The sequence below is a fragment of the Mobula birostris genome, chromosome 32 (genome assembly GCF_030028105.1).
Source record: "Mobula birostris isolate sMobBir1 chromosome 32, sMobBir1.hap1, whole genome shotgun sequence".
Lineage (NCBI taxonomy): Eukaryota > Metazoa > Chordata > Chondrichthyes > Myliobatiformes > Myliobatidae > Mobula > Mobula birostris.
Window position 1 is genome coordinate 3,020,471 of NC_092401.1, and position 17,125 is coordinate 3,037,595.

Genomic DNA, 17,125 nt, shown 5'->3' on the forward strand with positions numbered 1-17,125 from the left:
CAGAAGCAAAAATAATACAGTACAGGAAGAGGCTATCACAGCGTCTCGATGTCCACATGGTTGACAACAAGGCTTAGTTTTCCTGCAGCAAGTGTCATGTCACAAGAATCTGGCTATTTCAAACATGGCCATTTCCTTTACAGTAATATATAGAAGTCTAGATTTTCTACTTACAGAAAGAAAGGGTTTTACTTTATTACACGGAAACCAACCAATGTCATTCGTGGACGTGTTTCTTCCCTGAAAGGGAGTGAATGATATAATGTTAGTGCCAATGTTGATGTATTACCGTGAAAGGCAAGTGAAAGCAAGAATCCTAATGCTCTCAGATGCATTCAATATCACAAAAACTGAGAGCTCACAGAGACAGCCCAGAGAAACCGAGTCAGCTTCAAATCATCTCCTCATGCCTGATGAGTCCTGTGCAATGTTGTAGATGTTTGTCTGCTACCCCCTCCTCCAGAAAGCCCCACCCCCCAGTGATACAGGATTGGGCCCATCTCATGAGAGGGGGCACTTCCCTCTCTTCCTGCAGCTTCTAGTTAAACTCCATCAGGCTGGTAGTCCACAGGTTTCCTGGGACAGTGTGGTCCAAATTTGCAGCCGGTATCACCAGCTTTGATCATCACACCACAGAGCATGTTTACTTGTATTTAGAGATACAGACCCTTCTGGTACAACGAGCCCACTTCACCCTATTACACCCATGTGACCAATTAGCGTACCAACCCGTAGGTCTTTGGACTACGCAAGGAAACCGGAGCACCTGGAGGAAACGTACACGTTCATGGGGAGAATGTGCAAACTCCTGACAGACAGCAACAGGAATTGAACCCGAAACGCTGACGCTGTACCGTGTTTCACTGACCGCTATGCTACTGTACCGTCCTACGCGTCAGACCGTCCCCGCACACTGCATACACAGGGGAGTGCTGTGCTGTGGAAAAATGTTGAAGCTTAGGTGCCTACGCATCAGTCTGTCTCCTCATTCATTGGACTTAAGTCAGAGACGGAGCGGAAGATTGCTGAAGAGAAGGTGCAGTGTACTTCATCCCAGGGCAGGCTGTCACAGGAACAGCAAGCCCATCTTTTGAGTGGTAACACCAGACACAGTAGAGAAGGGAAAATGCTTTCTCTAAATCATATTTTAAATGATTTGTGTTGCCCAACAATCTTAGATATTGGAACCTATTCAATTTATTTTGAAAATATCTCTGATAACTGGAGAAATTTTAAAAAAACGTTAAAAGGCCTTTGCCAGCTGAAAAAACGTTGCCAAATTCTGGATGATGGAGCTTCAAGGTACAGTGCCTTGTCTCTCCCTGCCTCTTGGGTGTAGAGGGTCAGATCTGATGGGAGGTGGAGGTGGGTTTCAGGGCTATTGGTAACCAGGGGATTAGTTCCTAACTAGAGTAGCTCATCTTAGAACCATCGAGTCATAGGGTACTGGAAACAGATGCTTTCTCCCATCTAGTCCAGGCCAACCGGATCTTCTGTCCGATCCTATCTACCTGCTCCTGGACCATAGCCCTCCAAGCCCTTCCCATCCATGTACCTATCCAGACTTCTCTTCGATGCTATAATTGAACCCACATCTGCTACTTCCACCAGCAGCTAGCTCCACACTCACACCACCATCTGAGTGATGAAGTTTCTCCTCCGATTTCCCTCGCGTATTTCACTTTTCACACTAAATCTATGATCTGTAGTTCTAGTCTCACCCAACTTGAGGGGGAAAACCCCACATGTATCCACCCCACCTATACAACCTCATAATTTTGTACAGCTCTATAGGATCTTATCTTATTCTCCTGTGTTCCAGTGAATAAAGTCCTAACCTATTCAACCTTTTCTTATAACTCAGGCCCTTGAGTCCTGACAACATCCTTATACTTTTTCTCTGTGCCCTTTCAGGCTTATTAGTATCTTTCCTGTAGGTAGGTACCAGAATTGTACATGATACTCCAAATTCAGCTGCACCAATGCCTTGTACAACTTCAACATAAAATCCCAGCTCCTGTACGGATTTATGTACCCTGATTTACAAAGGCAGTGTGCCAAAAGCTCTCACTACTAGCCTCTCTACCTGTGATGCCACTATCAAGTGGTTATTGATCTGTATTCCGGCGTCCCTTTGTTCTACTGCACACCACTGACCTCTATCATTCAATCCATAAGTTTTACTCTTGTTTGTCCTTCCAAAGTGCAATGCCTCACATTTGGGGTCATAGGATCATAGAAAAGTACAGCACAGAAACAGGCCCTTTGCCCATCTAGTCCGTGCCAAACCATTTGAGCTGCCTACTCCCATTGACCAGTACTGGGCCATAGCCCTCCATATTCCCACCATTCATGTACCTATGCAAACTTCTCTCAAACATTGAAATTGAGCTGTCATATACCACTTGCACTGGCAGCTCATTTTACATTCTCACGACCCTCTGAGTGAAGAAGTTAACCCTCATATTCCCCTTAAACATTTCTTCTTTCACCCTTAACCCATGACCTCTAGTTGTAGTCCCATCCAACCTCAGTGGAAAAGTCTGCTTGCATTTACCCAATCTCTCCCCCTCATAATTTTGTGTAACTCTATCAAATCTCCTCTCAATCTTCTACGCTGTAAGGAATAAAGTCTTAACCTATTCAATCTTTCCTTACAACTCAGGTCCTCCAAACCCGGTAACATCTTTGTAAATTTTCTCGGCACTCTCTCAACCTTATTACATCTTTCCTGTGGGTAGGTGTCTGCATTAACACAAAATACAGAGGATTTGGCTCCACCATAAAACACCTATTTAAAGTTGTAAACACAAAATAATCTGCAGATGCTGGGGTCAAAGCAACACTCACAACACGCTGGAGGAACTCAGCAGGTCGGGCAGCATCTGCGGAAAAGATCGGCTGAAACGTCGACTGATCTTTTCCACGGATGCTGCCCGACCTGCTGAGTTCCTCCAGCGTGTTGTGAGTGTTACCTATTTAAAGTCTATAACTCCCAACATTCCCACCAGCTTTCCCCTACCTAGGTTCTCCCACACACTTCACCTCAGGGGCAATTTATAGTGACCACTTATCTCAGAGTCTCATCATTGCCCCCATTTCCCAGTTGAACCAGTACGGTAACACAGAGGTGAGCACGTTGCTTTATTGTGCCAGCCACGGATCAGAGATGAAGGCTCAGTTCCTGCCTCTGCCTGTAAGGCGGTTGTACGTTCTCCCTGTGACCACATGGGTTTCTGACGCGTGCTCCAGTTTCCTTCTACATTCTAGAGATGTACGTTAGGGTCAGTGAGTTGTGGGTATGCTATGTTGGCACCAGAAGGGTGGCAACACTTACTGGCTCCCTTGCTGATTTGATTTGACGCAAATGGCGCATTCCATCATATGTTTCGATGTGCTTGTGACAAATAAAGCCAGTCTTTAATCTTTAATTCCAGGGCTGGGAACATTGGCCCAGTTCACTGCTTCTGTTTGCAATGACTATTCACACAAAAAGATTACAGCCCAGAAAGAGGCTGTTCAGCCAGCTGGGTCCATGAGATTATCAACGGGCCATTGAGTAAAGCTGATAAATGGCATAGCTAAATATGGCAGAAGGTCACTCCACACTTTATCTCTGGATGGGCTCTTAGCAAATTAACTGGAAGATCCCAAAAGAAGAAAGCTAACTCAGTTTGCTGCAAAGTCAAGGAGACATTGACCAGACTAACCTCCCACCACTGCTGTTCTACTTCTGCTTTCGTCAGCTCAATTATATCCCCTAAATGCAGCTTCAAAGCAGGTCCAAAGGCCACAGGCGGTGGAGGCATCCCGTAATACTCTTGGCAAACTTCTGTCTTGGGCAGACCTGGGAGACGCCGAATTCGAAGAAAACAGAGAACAAAAAGATTGTAAGTCAGTTGATCATCAGCAATGGGATTCGTTTAACTTTTGCCAAAGTCATCACCTCTTCTCCCCACCCCCCACCCCCCACCAACTGCCCCTGGACTCTTCACTCAATTGTTCGTTATTGTCATGGCAACATCAATCCCAATCTAACTGATTGCGGACTTCAGGAAGGGAAAAACAAGGGAACACACACCAGTCCTCATAGAGGGATCAGAAGAGTTGAGAGTGAACAATTTCAGGTTCCTGGGTGTCAACAGCTCTGAGGATCTAGGCTGGGCCCAACATATTGATGCAGCTATAAAGTAGATATAACAGTAGCTGTATTTCATTCGGAGTATGAGGAGATTTCGTATGTCAGCAAGGACATTCACAAAGGTCGACTGATGTACAGACCTAACCCCCCGATTCACCGTCTTCTATGGGGAGCGGTGGCCACTGCACAGGATCAAAGTAAGCTGCAGAGAGTTTTAAACTCAGCCAGCTCCATCACGGGCACTAGCCTCCTCAGCATCCATACCATCTCCAAGAAAGGCAGCACCTGTCATTAAGGACCCCTATCACCCAGGACGTTGTTAACACCAGGGAAGGGGTACACGAGCCTGAAGGCACACATTCAGTGATTCAGGAACAGCTTCTTTCCCTCTGCCATCTGATTTCTGAATGGACATTGAACCCATGAACACTACCTCACTATTCTTTCCCCTTTCATTATGCATACTTATTTAATTTAATATTTTTATACACACTTGCTATAATTCACAGGATTTTATTACTATGTTTTGCAATGTACTTCTGCCATGAAACAGCAAATCACACAACGTACGCCAGTAATATCAAACCTGATTCTGACAGAGCCTCCTAGCCCATCAATGTCCTAGACTCTGAGGATACTCACGGACTGAAGCATCACATCTTGGTTCTCATCCTAACCTCAATCCAGACATCACATGCAATGCATAGAATCCTATGCAAAGTACTTTCTTCACAACCTCCTTTTATCCTTTGCCAAGTTCTGAAACTCTGTCAGTTGATCCTCACATCACCTGGCAACTGGAGCACTTCTCTCTGTGTAACCTCTTCACCTCTCTACAGTACGGATCTGCGAAATCTTTGCTCCAATGAGAACAATCATGACTTCTCCAGTCTAACCTTGAAGCTGGTGTTGTCAATCCTGGAACTCCCAATTGTAGAGTTGTACAGTACAGAAATAGGCCCTTTGGCCCAACACATCCTTGCTATCCATGCCTAGATACACCAATTCCATTTTGCCCACATTAGGACCTTATCCTTCTGTTCAAGTAACTCATTTAACTTTGACCTGACTCCACCACCTGCTTAGGCAGCTGGATCCAGATTCTCTATCTAAAAAATAAGTTACCCCTCAGATCCCTTGAAAACATCTTGCTCTGACCTTAACATATTTGACATCCCTACCATAGGAAATAGATTTTGACTGTCTGCATTATCCATGTCATACTTTTATTAGGTGACCCCTCAGCCAACTCAATCTCCAATGTTCCCCAATCTAGGTAACATCTTGCAGAATCTCCTCTGCACTCTTTCCAAAGCAACCACATCCTTCCTGTAGTGAGGCAGGCAGAACTGCACACAATAACCAGTCACTGTTTTGTGAAGTTGCTACATAGCATCCCATGCTTATATTCCATGGCCAATGAAGACAAGCATGTCATAAGCCCTCTTCATTATCCTCAAATAAGTGTCCTTCACCACCCTCTCATGCAGGATAGGGTACAGAAGAGGGCATTTTCACATAACTATGTACTTGGACCCAAGTGGAGAGTGGAACGGCTAATGACGGGTTTTGGACTAACAGCTTCTCCCTCCACATATTGTTGCCCGCCCTCGCAGTGCTCTCTGCATTTTCTTTTTTTTTATTAGAGATTTCCAGCATCTGCAGTTTTGTTGTGATTTTCGTAAATGCAGTTACAATCCAAATGCACGAGGTTGTCAAGGTGGCACTATCTGAAATGGTGAGAAGCCTTGCTGTAGTTTCTGAGAGGAAACGTTGTAAGAGTTGGATTTAGTTGTCAGGATAAAAGGGGCTTGAGGTCTCTGCGAACCTTTGCCACTTACTGCTGGCACTGAGCAACACGAAGCCAACACTCGTTACCCATGACGCTCTCTGACCAGTTGAGGACTCTCACCTACTCTGTTGTTGTTCCTGATCCTGTTCTATGAACTCTGTCTATTCCATGTACTACTGCCACAAATTAAATGTAAGTGATTCAAACAACAGCCTTTTCCTGACACAAACTTAGTTTGCTCAATGGCCCTCAGCTGATTCCTTACAATTTTGTTCTAATTCCAGGGCATATTTCCCAAATACTGATATGCTAATCACATAGTACCAGAGGTCAGGACCAAAGCACTCTCAGGCCCCTTTGACCAAAAGCCATCTCATTACATTGCGAGGCAGCAGATCTACTAAATGCTCCACTATATCTTTGCAACCTTGCACTTTAAATATTTTACCTGCACTGTCATATTTGTGTCCCTTTTATACTTTATTCTGCATTGTTGTTTTCCCTTGTTCTGCCTCAATTCCGGCTTGTTATATGAAGAGTGTTTGATGGCTCTGGGCCTCTATTCACTGGAATTCAGAAGAATGAGGGGTGAGCTCATTGAAACCTATCAAATATTGAAAGGCCATGATAGAGTGGATGAGGAGGGGATGTTTCCTATGGTGGGAGAGTCTGGGACCAGAGAACACAGCCTCAGAATAGAAGGGCGTTCTTTTAGAACAGAGATGAGGAGGGATTTCTTTAGCCAGAGTGGTGAATCTATGGAATTTGTTGCCACAGGCTGTGGAGGCCAAGACTTTACATATATTTAAGGCAGAGATTGATAAATTCTTAATTGGTAATGGCATGATGGGATACAGGGAGAATGCAAAAGATTGGAGCTGAGAGGGAAAATGGATCAGCCATGATGAAATGGTGGAGCAGGCTCAATGGGCCGAATGGCCTAATTCTGCTCCTATATCTTATAGTCAGCACAGTGTGTAATGATCTGATAAGTAGAATGCAAGACAAGCCTTCACTGTATCTTGTTACTAGTGACACTAACAAACCAATACAATATCAGTATCAGTGTTTTTGATAAACAAAGCCCTGTGCATGTGGCAAAGGTACCCCCACAGTACTACTAAGTAACAGAATTTAAACCCAGCATCAAAGAAGAAATGGAGAGCTGTTTCTAACACAGGATGGTGTAGGACTTTGGGAAGAAATGTTGGTGTTCTCACTGAGATCTTTAAAATTTAGATGAGTTTTTAGGGAAAAGTTATGCCCTTGGAGAGCAAAAGGCCTCAATCATTAACAACACAGGACCAGAAGAATATGGAAAACTAGCCAGTGGTGGCCAGAAACTCATCCAGGTTTGCAAGCATTCACACTTTAGGCTGGGTTTAAAACTCTGATCATTTGACATCTATGGGGGAATGCTGATGCAATGGATTATATTTAATTGGGCCATTGGTTAATCGGGGCAGCTGCTTACTTGGGATGAATCTTAAAGAACAAAAACTAATCCAAAAAACTAGATGTGATTCCCTTCATATATTTGGGACACTATGCCACTTATTTGGGATGAGAGACTGTACCAAACAGTTTCTAAGTGTAGCTGTTAGACACTACACCATGCTTAGAGTAAGCAGCTTTTAAATAACATCAGCTGTGGGTATTTGTGTTCAAAAAGCAAAGATGTTTATCACTGATAGATGGCGATAAATAAGTAGCAACCCAATTCAAAACTGTTTTGCTGACTGCAGTTTCAAGCATTCAGGATCAGCCAGAAACGGCCAGGAGTGAAAATGCAACAATTTCACTATTTCAGCAAGTTGGGAACTATGAAAAATTTGAAGGTATCAACAATCATTTAGGATGTTACAATGAAAATGAAGATTTGGAGAATGCAATTATCGAAAGCAATGTATGAAGGCAGTCCATTATCTGCACCAGGTGTCTGCAATGATTTTGTTCATTTACAATTTAAAGAATGCGTACAATGCGTAAATTTTTTCAATTAGGAACAAATACACAGTTTTATAGTACTGTACTAGTATTGATACTGTTCTAATTTATTCTGCATTTTATTTAAATACATAATTTGTTACTCAGTTAAAAGGTAGTTTGTCTTTTTTGTATCTTTTCAACTATTTCCATAAAATTTTGGCTAATTAGGGCAGCCACCTAATTGGGCCAAAAAGTAGCAGTCCAAATATGTCTGAATTAACTGGAATCCACTGTATTTCCGCAATGATTCACTAGGTTTCCTTGAAACTCCCAGGGTCCATTTTGTGCACTCCTCCTCAACTCTCCACGTTCACTGGAAGATTTATTGCAATACTGCATAATATTTTAAATACACAGAATTAAAAGCTTTCAAATTATTAAAATAAATTGCTCCCAACATAGTCTCCCAATCTGGTACCGTAAAAGTCAGAGTATGCAGAATTATCAGAACTTCTGGATCATGACTAATCAGAGTGGTGATTTTGTTCTTCCCTCTGATGTTATCGAGCCATGCAATAAAAACTAGAGTCTCATTAACACCGACATAATGCCTTAAACTTGCTCAGTCTTAACCAGCTTGCTTACCTGTTGTATGTTGTCGGGCTGGGGGAGCTCGATTGCTTTTACTCTGCATGGGAAAATATTTTACAATGCTTAGGATTGTTTGTAACAGAGAGGGTTCAGGTAAATAATGAAATCATTTCCAGTGCTCTTTTTTGCTGGTGCCTGCCCCATTTTCCAGTGCCCCCTCATAATACTCCCAATTACAGGAGTCCTCCCCTAATTCCCCCTCTTTCTACTGCCTTCCCTAACTTTACCATTTACTGCTGCCCCACCCCCCCCAATTCCACCATTTCCTAACTCCTTTTACCAGAGCCACACATTTCAGCCGTTTGCTATCTCCCTTCCCTACGTCCTCATTTTCAAAATGCCGTTCCTCAGCTCCCCCAATTACCAATGTCTATATCTCCCTGTTAAAGTTACCCTCCCCAACACAAATGTGGAGCCTCCCTAGTCACAAGGACTGTTCCTCCAAAATTAACTAGTTAATCCACTTCCTTTCCCCCGCTCTGTTCTGATTTTAAAACATGAGTTTTTTTTCGGAAATAGTAAAGATTTATTTCACATCTACCTTAGTCAGTGTTGAAGTTCCTGTATCTGTGAACAAATGATAATCAGATTTAGGATGAGGATTTTTTCACAGAGAAACAGATGCTTTCATTCAGCCTGAACTCAGGAAACTGAGACTGATAACAACATTGGTGAGTGATTGGAGCCGAGAGGGAAAATGGATCAGCCATGATGAAATGAGTGGTAAATATTGACCAGGACACTTGGGGAACATGTCTACTCTTTCAACCTCTCTGTCCATTCTGGATATAGGCAGTGACATCTCATCAGGAAAGTGTCTTCTCTGATCTCTGATCTCAGAGCTGTGGGAAGCTGGCACAACGAGGATTTACAGGTCTGGGGGAGATCAGATATTCAGGGACAGAACACAAGAAAGTCTGCATATGCTGGAAATTCAGAGCAACAGACAAAATGCTGGAGGAACTCAGCAGGTCAGACAGTGTCTATGGAAAAGCATAAATAGTCGATGTTTCAGACTGAGATCCTTCTTCAGGACTGAGAAGGATGGGGAAAGATACCAGAATAAAAAGGTGAGGGGTGAGGGAAGGGGGAAGAGGCTAACTCGGAGGTGATAGGGAAAGGCAGGTGGGTAGGAAAGGTCAAGGGCTGGAGAAGAAAGAATGTGACAGGAGAGGAGAGTGGACAATAGGAGAAAGGGAAGAAGGAGAGGACCCAGGGGAAAGTAATAGACAGGTGAGAAGTAAAAGGTCAGAGTGAGTAATCGAAGAAAGGGTGGGAGGGTGGGGGAAATTTGTTCACCAGATGGAGAAATCGATAAACATGCCATCAGATTGAAGGGTAACCAGACGGAATATAGTGTTGCTCCAGTACCCTGAGGTGAGTCTCATCGTGGTACAAGGGGAGGCCATGGATCGACATGTCAGAACCGGAATGGGAATCAGAAATAAAATGTTTGGCTACTGGGAAGTCCTGCTTGTGGCAGATTGTGTGAAGGTGCTCGACGAAGCAGTCAGGATCAAGGGAGCACCTACTCCTGCTCCCAAATGGTTGTGTACAAGGAATGTGACACTCCTTAAGTACCGGGTGGGAGCTGAACTCATGAACTCTCGTCTCAGAGACAGGAGCATTGTCTGATTGTGCTACCGAAGCCGAATGGCATCATTATGAGGGGAAAATCTGATATAAGTAAGGCTCGAGCAAACTCTGCAACAGTTGACATTTTGAGCTGAGGCTCTTCATTGGGACTAAACAGAGATGTTCTTGTTCTTGAACCAACCTGACCTTTGATTCCTGCAATGTAGGAAGCTGATTAACACAGGGACAAGGCTTACCTTGCTTCCCACACGGAGGGACCCTTCCTAAGCATTCCTTATGTGCTGCAGACTTGCACCTGGTACAACGATAGCCTTGGAAGAAGGTGCCCCTGTTGAGTGGTAAAGAAGAACATAAGGAATTAGGCAGATATTCCATTCTACCAAATCTCTATTAGATCAGAACTGTAAGTTCAGAGCAACAAACACACAAAATGCTGAAGGAACTCAGCACATCAAACAGAGTCAAATGAAGGGTAATAAAGGATTGAGCCACTGTGAAAAAGCAAGATTATTTGTCAATTGATCTTGGCAGGTTTTAAGGTCAGCACAACATCATGGGCCAAAGGGCCTGTCCTATATTCTATTTTTTCTTATATATCTTTATATTGTTTTATATATATTTTTATATATTATATATTGTGGAGTTAGAAAGAACCTGGTGTGTTGTTTTTTTAAAGGAAAGAGGAAACTATTCATTTACAGGAAGTGGGCAATGGTGGAGATTGAGGAGGTTCCTCAGAGTCAAAGGTCATGGAAACAGGTCAGGTCATCAAGTCAATATACTAATCCAACGCCTACCCTAAATAATTCCCTCACATCCCCACCTTGATTCAGCTGCCTACTAGCAGCAATGTACATACTCATGTGCATGCCTTTGGGCATGGGAAACTGGAACATCCAGGGACGTGCAGGTTTCACACAGAGTACCAGAGGTCAGGATTGAAATCGGGCCATTGGAGCTGGGAGGCAGTGGCTCTACCGGCTGCGTTCTTCCCAATGTTTTGAGAAACAGACGATGATGGTGAACTTCGTTCTTGAGGTCTGTGCGGTGAAGATGCCCCCACGTTGTAGTGGGCACTAGGGGTTTGACCCAGCAACAGTAAGAGTGCTTCCAAGTAAGGACAATGCATAACAGAGGGATCGTGGGTGTGGCAGTGTTCTCGAGATTAAAGTTAAGAAGGGTTTGAGACCTTTCCTCCCTTTGAGATGATCCCTCCCCTCATATAGAAACGGGTGCAAAAAGCCAAGATTTAGGAGCCGTCAAAAAGAAACTGAGAAACTGAGTTATATGGAAAAAATTCGATAGGTTAGGACTTTTATTCCTTGGAACATAGAAGATTAAAAAGAGATTTGATAGAGGTATACAAAATTATGAGGGGTACAGATAGGGTAAATGCAAGCAGGCTTTTTCCACTGAGGTTGGGTGGGACTAGAAGTAAAGTCATTGATTAAAGGTGAAAGGTAAAAGATTTACAGGGAACATGAGGGGAAGCTTTTCATTTAGAGGGTCGTAAGAGTGGGGCACGAGTTGCCAGCGTGAATAGTGCATGCGAGCTCAATTTCAACATTTAAGAGGAGTTTGCATAGGTACATGGATGGTAGGGGTATGGAAGGCAATGGTCCCGGTGCAGGTCAGTGGGAGTAGGCAGTTTATATGGTTTGGCAGGGACTAGATGGGCCAAAGAGCCTGTTTCTGTGCTGTACTTTTCTATGACTCTGTCTCTGTCTGTAAACTTGATTTCCACAATAAAAAATTATGTACGGCATTGTTAATGTCACCAGAATATTAGCATTCAATCAGAAGAGAGATTAAGAGGCTTTATACTGGATTGGTCAGACTGCATTTCAAAGTACAAAGTAAATTCATTATCAAAGTGCATATATGTCACCATATACAACGGAGATTCATGTTCCTGTGGGCATACTCAGTAAATCCATAACACAATAATAACCACAAATGAATCGATGAAAGAACACACCCACTTGGACATTCAACTGGTGTGCAAAAGACAACAAACTGCGCAAACACAAAAAGGAAAAAAATTAGAATAAATGAATAAATAATGGCAAGAATGTGAGATGAAGAGTTCTTGAAAGGGAGTCCATGGGTCGTGAGAACATTTCAATGATTGGGCAAGTTAAGTTGAGTGAAGTCATTCCCTTTGGTTCAAGAACCCGAAGAATGAGGGGTATTAACTTGAACCTGGTGGGGTGAGTCCTGAGGCTCCTGTACCTTCTTCCTGATGGCAGCAGCTGGAAGAGAGCGTATTCTGGGTGGAGGGTGACCCTAATGATGGATACTGCTTTCCCGAGACATCACTGTGTTCAGTGGTGGGGACCAATAGACCTCTGGTTTCCTCCTCCTGAGGTCAATAATCAGCTCCTTGGACTCGCTGACGTTGGGTAAGAGGTTGTTGTTGTGGCACCATTCAGCCAGGTTTTACATCTCCCGTGACATGCTGACTTGTCACCTTTGACTTGGCCTATGATAGTGGTATCATCAGCAGACTTGAACATGAGCGTTGGAGCTGTGTTTAGCTGCACAGTCGTAAGTGTGAAGCGATTAGAGCAGGGGGCTAAGCACACAGCCTTGTGGAGCACCTGCGCTGATGGAGATGGTGGATGAGACGCCATTGCCAATCCGAACTGACTGGGGTCAGCAAGTGAGGAACTTGAGGATCCAATTGCATAAGGAGGTATTGAAGCAATGGTCTTGAAGCCTATTGATTAGTTCTGAGGGGGAAATGGTACTGAATGCTGAGCTGTAATCGATAAGGAGTGCATCTTTGCTGTCCAGATATTCTAGGGTTGAGTGAAGTAGAGCCAGTGAGATGGCATCTGCTATTGACCTGTTGTGCTGGTAGGCAAATCAGAGCGGATCCAAGTCACTTCTTAAACAGGTGTTGATACGTTTCATTGCCAACCTCTCAAAGCACTTCATCACCGTGGATCCAAGTGCTACTGGATGATAGTCATTGTGACAGGTTACCACGTTCTTCTTAAGCACTGACTTAATTGAAGCCTGCTTGAAGCAGGAGGGCACCTCAGACTGCTGAAGCAAGAGGTTAAAGATCTCCAGCCTGTCAATCAGCAGAGGTCTTTACTGCCTGGCCAGGTACCCCACTCGCCGTAGGTTCCTGAAGGCTGCTCGCAGGTCGGCCTCAAAGTCTGAAATCACAGGACCGTGAGGGGCTGTGGAGGTTTGTGAAGTTCCCCCTGTTCTAATGGTCAAAGTGAGCATAGATGGCATTGAGCTCATCTGGATACAAAGCCCTGCTGTCGCTTGATTTAACTTTATAAGAGGTGACAATATTCAAGCCCTGCCACAACTGTCGATTCAAGTTTAGTCCAGAATTTCCACCTTGCCCGTGAGATGGCTTTCTGGAGATCGAGCTGGACCTCTTGTAACTTTCTTGGTCACCAGACTTGAAAGTCTCTGATCTGGCTTCAGCCTATTGTGGATCTCATGGGGAAGCTCTGAATGATTTTGCAGGGTCACATTTGTTTTAGTGAAGTCCGTGATAGCCATGGTGTATTCACTCAGATCCACAGATGAAACCTTGAACAGGGCCGAAACCACCAACCTGAAGCAATCTTGTAGCTGCTCCTTTGCCTCCCGCTACCACCTCCTTGTTGTCCTCATCTCTGGAGCTTTACTCTTTAGCCTCTGGCTGTACGCAGTGGGACAGTCAAGTGATCAGATTTACTATAATGTGCTCTGGGCATGGCACAATAGGCATTCCTTAACTTAGTATAACAGTGGTCCAGTTGGGCAGAGTTTTCTGCAAACAACCCTGGGTGAAATCCCCAAGGATGATTTGACAGGTGCTGGGGTGGACTGTTTCTTGTTTGGAGATGGCATCCTGCATTACCTCAAATGCTTGATATGTAAACTGCTGTCAGGATTATGCCGGAAGAGTTGCTTGGTAAATATTATGGATGGCACGACCAATAATTAGATATTTAAGGTCAGGGGAACATGTGTTCGACAAAACTGCCACATCAGAGCATACTGAGAGTTTATCATGAATTCATAGTTTTTTTTATGTATTATACTGTATTGCACTTCATATGTCAATGGTATTGAAACTCATTCTGATTCTGAGATAAATCTCGTCAGGGCCGAGCACAATGGCTGGCGGGTGGGTAGGAAGGTGAATCGGCCCTGTGTACAGGTAAGGCTGCCAGGTGGCCACACGTCAGCACACCGACCGACGGAAAGTTGGCCTCCATGCACCTAATGGGACGGCAGCAGATACATTCTATGCTGCACAACTCCCTGACTGCACAACAGGGAGACCACATGGGTTGAAATCAGGGCAGCAAACTATCATTTGTAGTTACACTCATCCCCTGCAGGTGGCGAGCATGCACCATCTACAGGAAAAGGCCTGCCATTCAAAGTAGTATATATATGTCACCATATATTACCCTCAGATTTATTTTCTTGTGGGCATACTCAATAAATACATAATAGAATAAAAACCATAATAGAATCAAAGAAAGGCCACACCAATTTGGACATTCAACCAGTGTGCCAAAGACTACAAACAGCAGATACAAAAAGAAATAAATATTAATAATAAATATCGAGAACCTGAGATGAAGAGTCCTTAAAAGTGAGTCCATTGCTTGTGGGAACATTTCAACAATGAAGCAAAAGAAGTTGAGTTAAGTTATCCCCTTTGGTTCAAAAGCCTGATGGTTGGGAGATGATAACCGTTCTGGTGGTGAGAGTCCTGAGGTTCCTGTACCTTCTTGCTGATGGCAGCAGTGAGAGGAGAGTAGGACCTGGAAAGTGGGAGTCCCTGTTGATGGGTGCTACTTTTCTGAGACAGTGCTCTGTGTAGATGTACTCAACGGTGGGGAGGGCTTTACCCGTGATGGACAGGGCCCTATCCACTACTTTGTGTAGGATTTTCCATTCAAGAGCATTCGTGTTTCCATACCAGTTTGTGATGCAGCCAGTCAATATATTCTCCATCACACATCTACAGAAGTTTGGTGGAAAGTATATTGACTGGCTGCATCACAGCTTGGTATGGAAACACCAGTGCCCTTGAATGGAACACAAGCAACAGACATATAGAAAACTGCCCCTGAAAGGTTTGTCCCTACAGGCCCTATCCCTAAAGTGTTAAAGTCCAAAATTCCTACCATTGGTTGTTGAGAGACAGCAGGAGGAAAAGGGTGGTCATTTTGGGCAGGCATCCAGAGATCGAGGTAATTTGAAAAATTGAGATCAAATGTGTGGAGATGGGACAGAGGGTTCATCAAAATAGGACTGACTAGAAATGTGTGGGGCGGTCTTAATCTTGGAGATTTCAAATCCTAAAACATGTGAGGTTGTTGTGGAGCCATTGAAATTCTAAGAAACCCCTACTTGGATCTTTAACTCATATTCCTTGATGTGTAGACAGATTGGACTGGGTTTTGAACATGACGATAGCTCTCGACACCCTCTAGATGATGACAGCTGTCTACACTCTCGACACCCTCTACACCCTCATGGGTATCTGATAAAATTAATTTATGTGTCACATTGTAGCCATTCACTGAAAGTTAGCCGTAAAGATTTACAAGTTTGTTGCCTGGATTGGGGAGCATGCCTTATGAGAATAGGTTGGGTGAACTTGGCCTTTTTTTCCTTGGAGCGACGGAGGATGAGAGGTGACCTGATAGAGGTGTATAAGATGATGAGAGGCACTGATCATGTGGATAGTCAGAGGCTTTTTCCCAGGGCTGGAATGGCTAGCATGAGAAGGCACAGTTTTAAGGTGTTTGGAAGTAGGTACAGAGGAGATGTGAGGGGTAAGTTTTTTTACGCAGAGAGTGGTGAGTGTGATACGATAGGAGGAGGCAGATTGGAGGCAGATACGATAGGGTCTTTTAAGAGACTCTTGGACAGGTACATGGAGCCTAGAAAAATGGAGCATTATGGGTAATGCTAGGTAATTTCTAAGGTAAGGACATGTTTGGCACAGCTTTGTGGGTCAAAAGGCCTGTATTGTGCTGTAGGCTTTCTATGTTTCTATGTTTCTAAAAAGAAAGCCCATCAGTTTGAAGTGTTTGGGCCTTTTTTCAGTGGAAGATACTGGACTGGGCACCCACTGTGATTTACCCAATACAGGGTTCATTTGTCCATGTTCTTCAAATGTAGTGACACCTCTGACCACCAGCCACAATCCCTGGCTGATAATGTCCTCAGCGAATTGGTCCGATAAGGGCTGCACCCGACTGATATGTCGATGAGATATGATGGATCTCTCTTCCAGTCTGACAACATGCTCAGAGAGGGGGGCGAGATAGGGAGAGGGGACAGAGGAGGAGAGAGGGTTAAAAAGTTAGAAAGAGAAGGGAAGTGGGAGAGGAGGAGGAGGAGAGGCAGGAGGCAATGCAGGAGAAGAGGGGTTGGAGAGGTGGGGAAAGAAGACAGGGAGAAGGGGAGGGAAGTGGGGAGAAAGTGGAGAAAAGGAGAGGGTGAGCGGAAACAAACGTATCATTTGAGAGGGCTGATGCCAGAGCACTTCAGCTCAGGGTTCTGATGCTTCTTAAAGGGAGTAAGCTACAGCACACAGCAGGGACATTCCGATGTTTAACTGCAACTTAATCTTGAACATAAATTTTACAATCACTTTTGACATCCTACTTCCTAGTGCCTGCTGTGCACAAGAGAAATATCAAAGGGGTAATTTTAAGCCAGTTGTTCTGTGTTGACTATAGTTTGTCACTAGTTTTTCTATAATTATGCTTTGAATCTTGGTGTCAGCAACTGCAGTTTATGGGTATTTAATGATTTACCATTAGTTATAAAAATATCTTTGTTTCTATAAAGGTTTTATATATTTTTTTGCAAAATGAACATAGCAATCTCACTTCTGTTATCTTACAAGGCTGTTACCCAAGTGCCACCTTCCCCCATGAATTCTGCTGCAAGCTCAGCCCAGAAGTCAGAAGTTAGTAATGAAGACAGCATGGGATTCCCTCAGCCTTCCAGCCCCGTGCTAGCAGTAGGGT

At 44.0% G+C, this 17,125-nt stretch overlaps 1 protein-coding gene across 1 annotated transcript in view; it reads right to left on the reverse strand.

The window, feature by feature from the left end:
* LOC140191234 (proto-oncogene vav-like) overlaps positions 1 to 17,125 on the reverse strand; it is a 185,487-nt gene that overhangs the window by 15,732 nt on the left and 152,630 nt on the right. The window contains exons 17-21 of the mRNA XM_072248435.1: positions 10,346 to 10,437; positions 9,055 to 9,080; positions 8,508 to 8,550; positions 3,711 to 3,847; positions 175 to 240 (exon numbers count right to left, since the gene is read on the reverse strand). Of these exons, the coding sequence (XP_072104536.1) occupies positions 175 to 240; positions 3,711 to 3,847; positions 8,508 to 8,550; positions 9,055 to 9,080; positions 10,346 to 10,437 (364 nt within the window). The remainder of the gene's footprint in view (positions 1 to 174; positions 241 to 3,710; positions 3,848 to 8,507; positions 8,551 to 9,054; positions 9,081 to 10,345; positions 10,438 to 17,125) is intronic.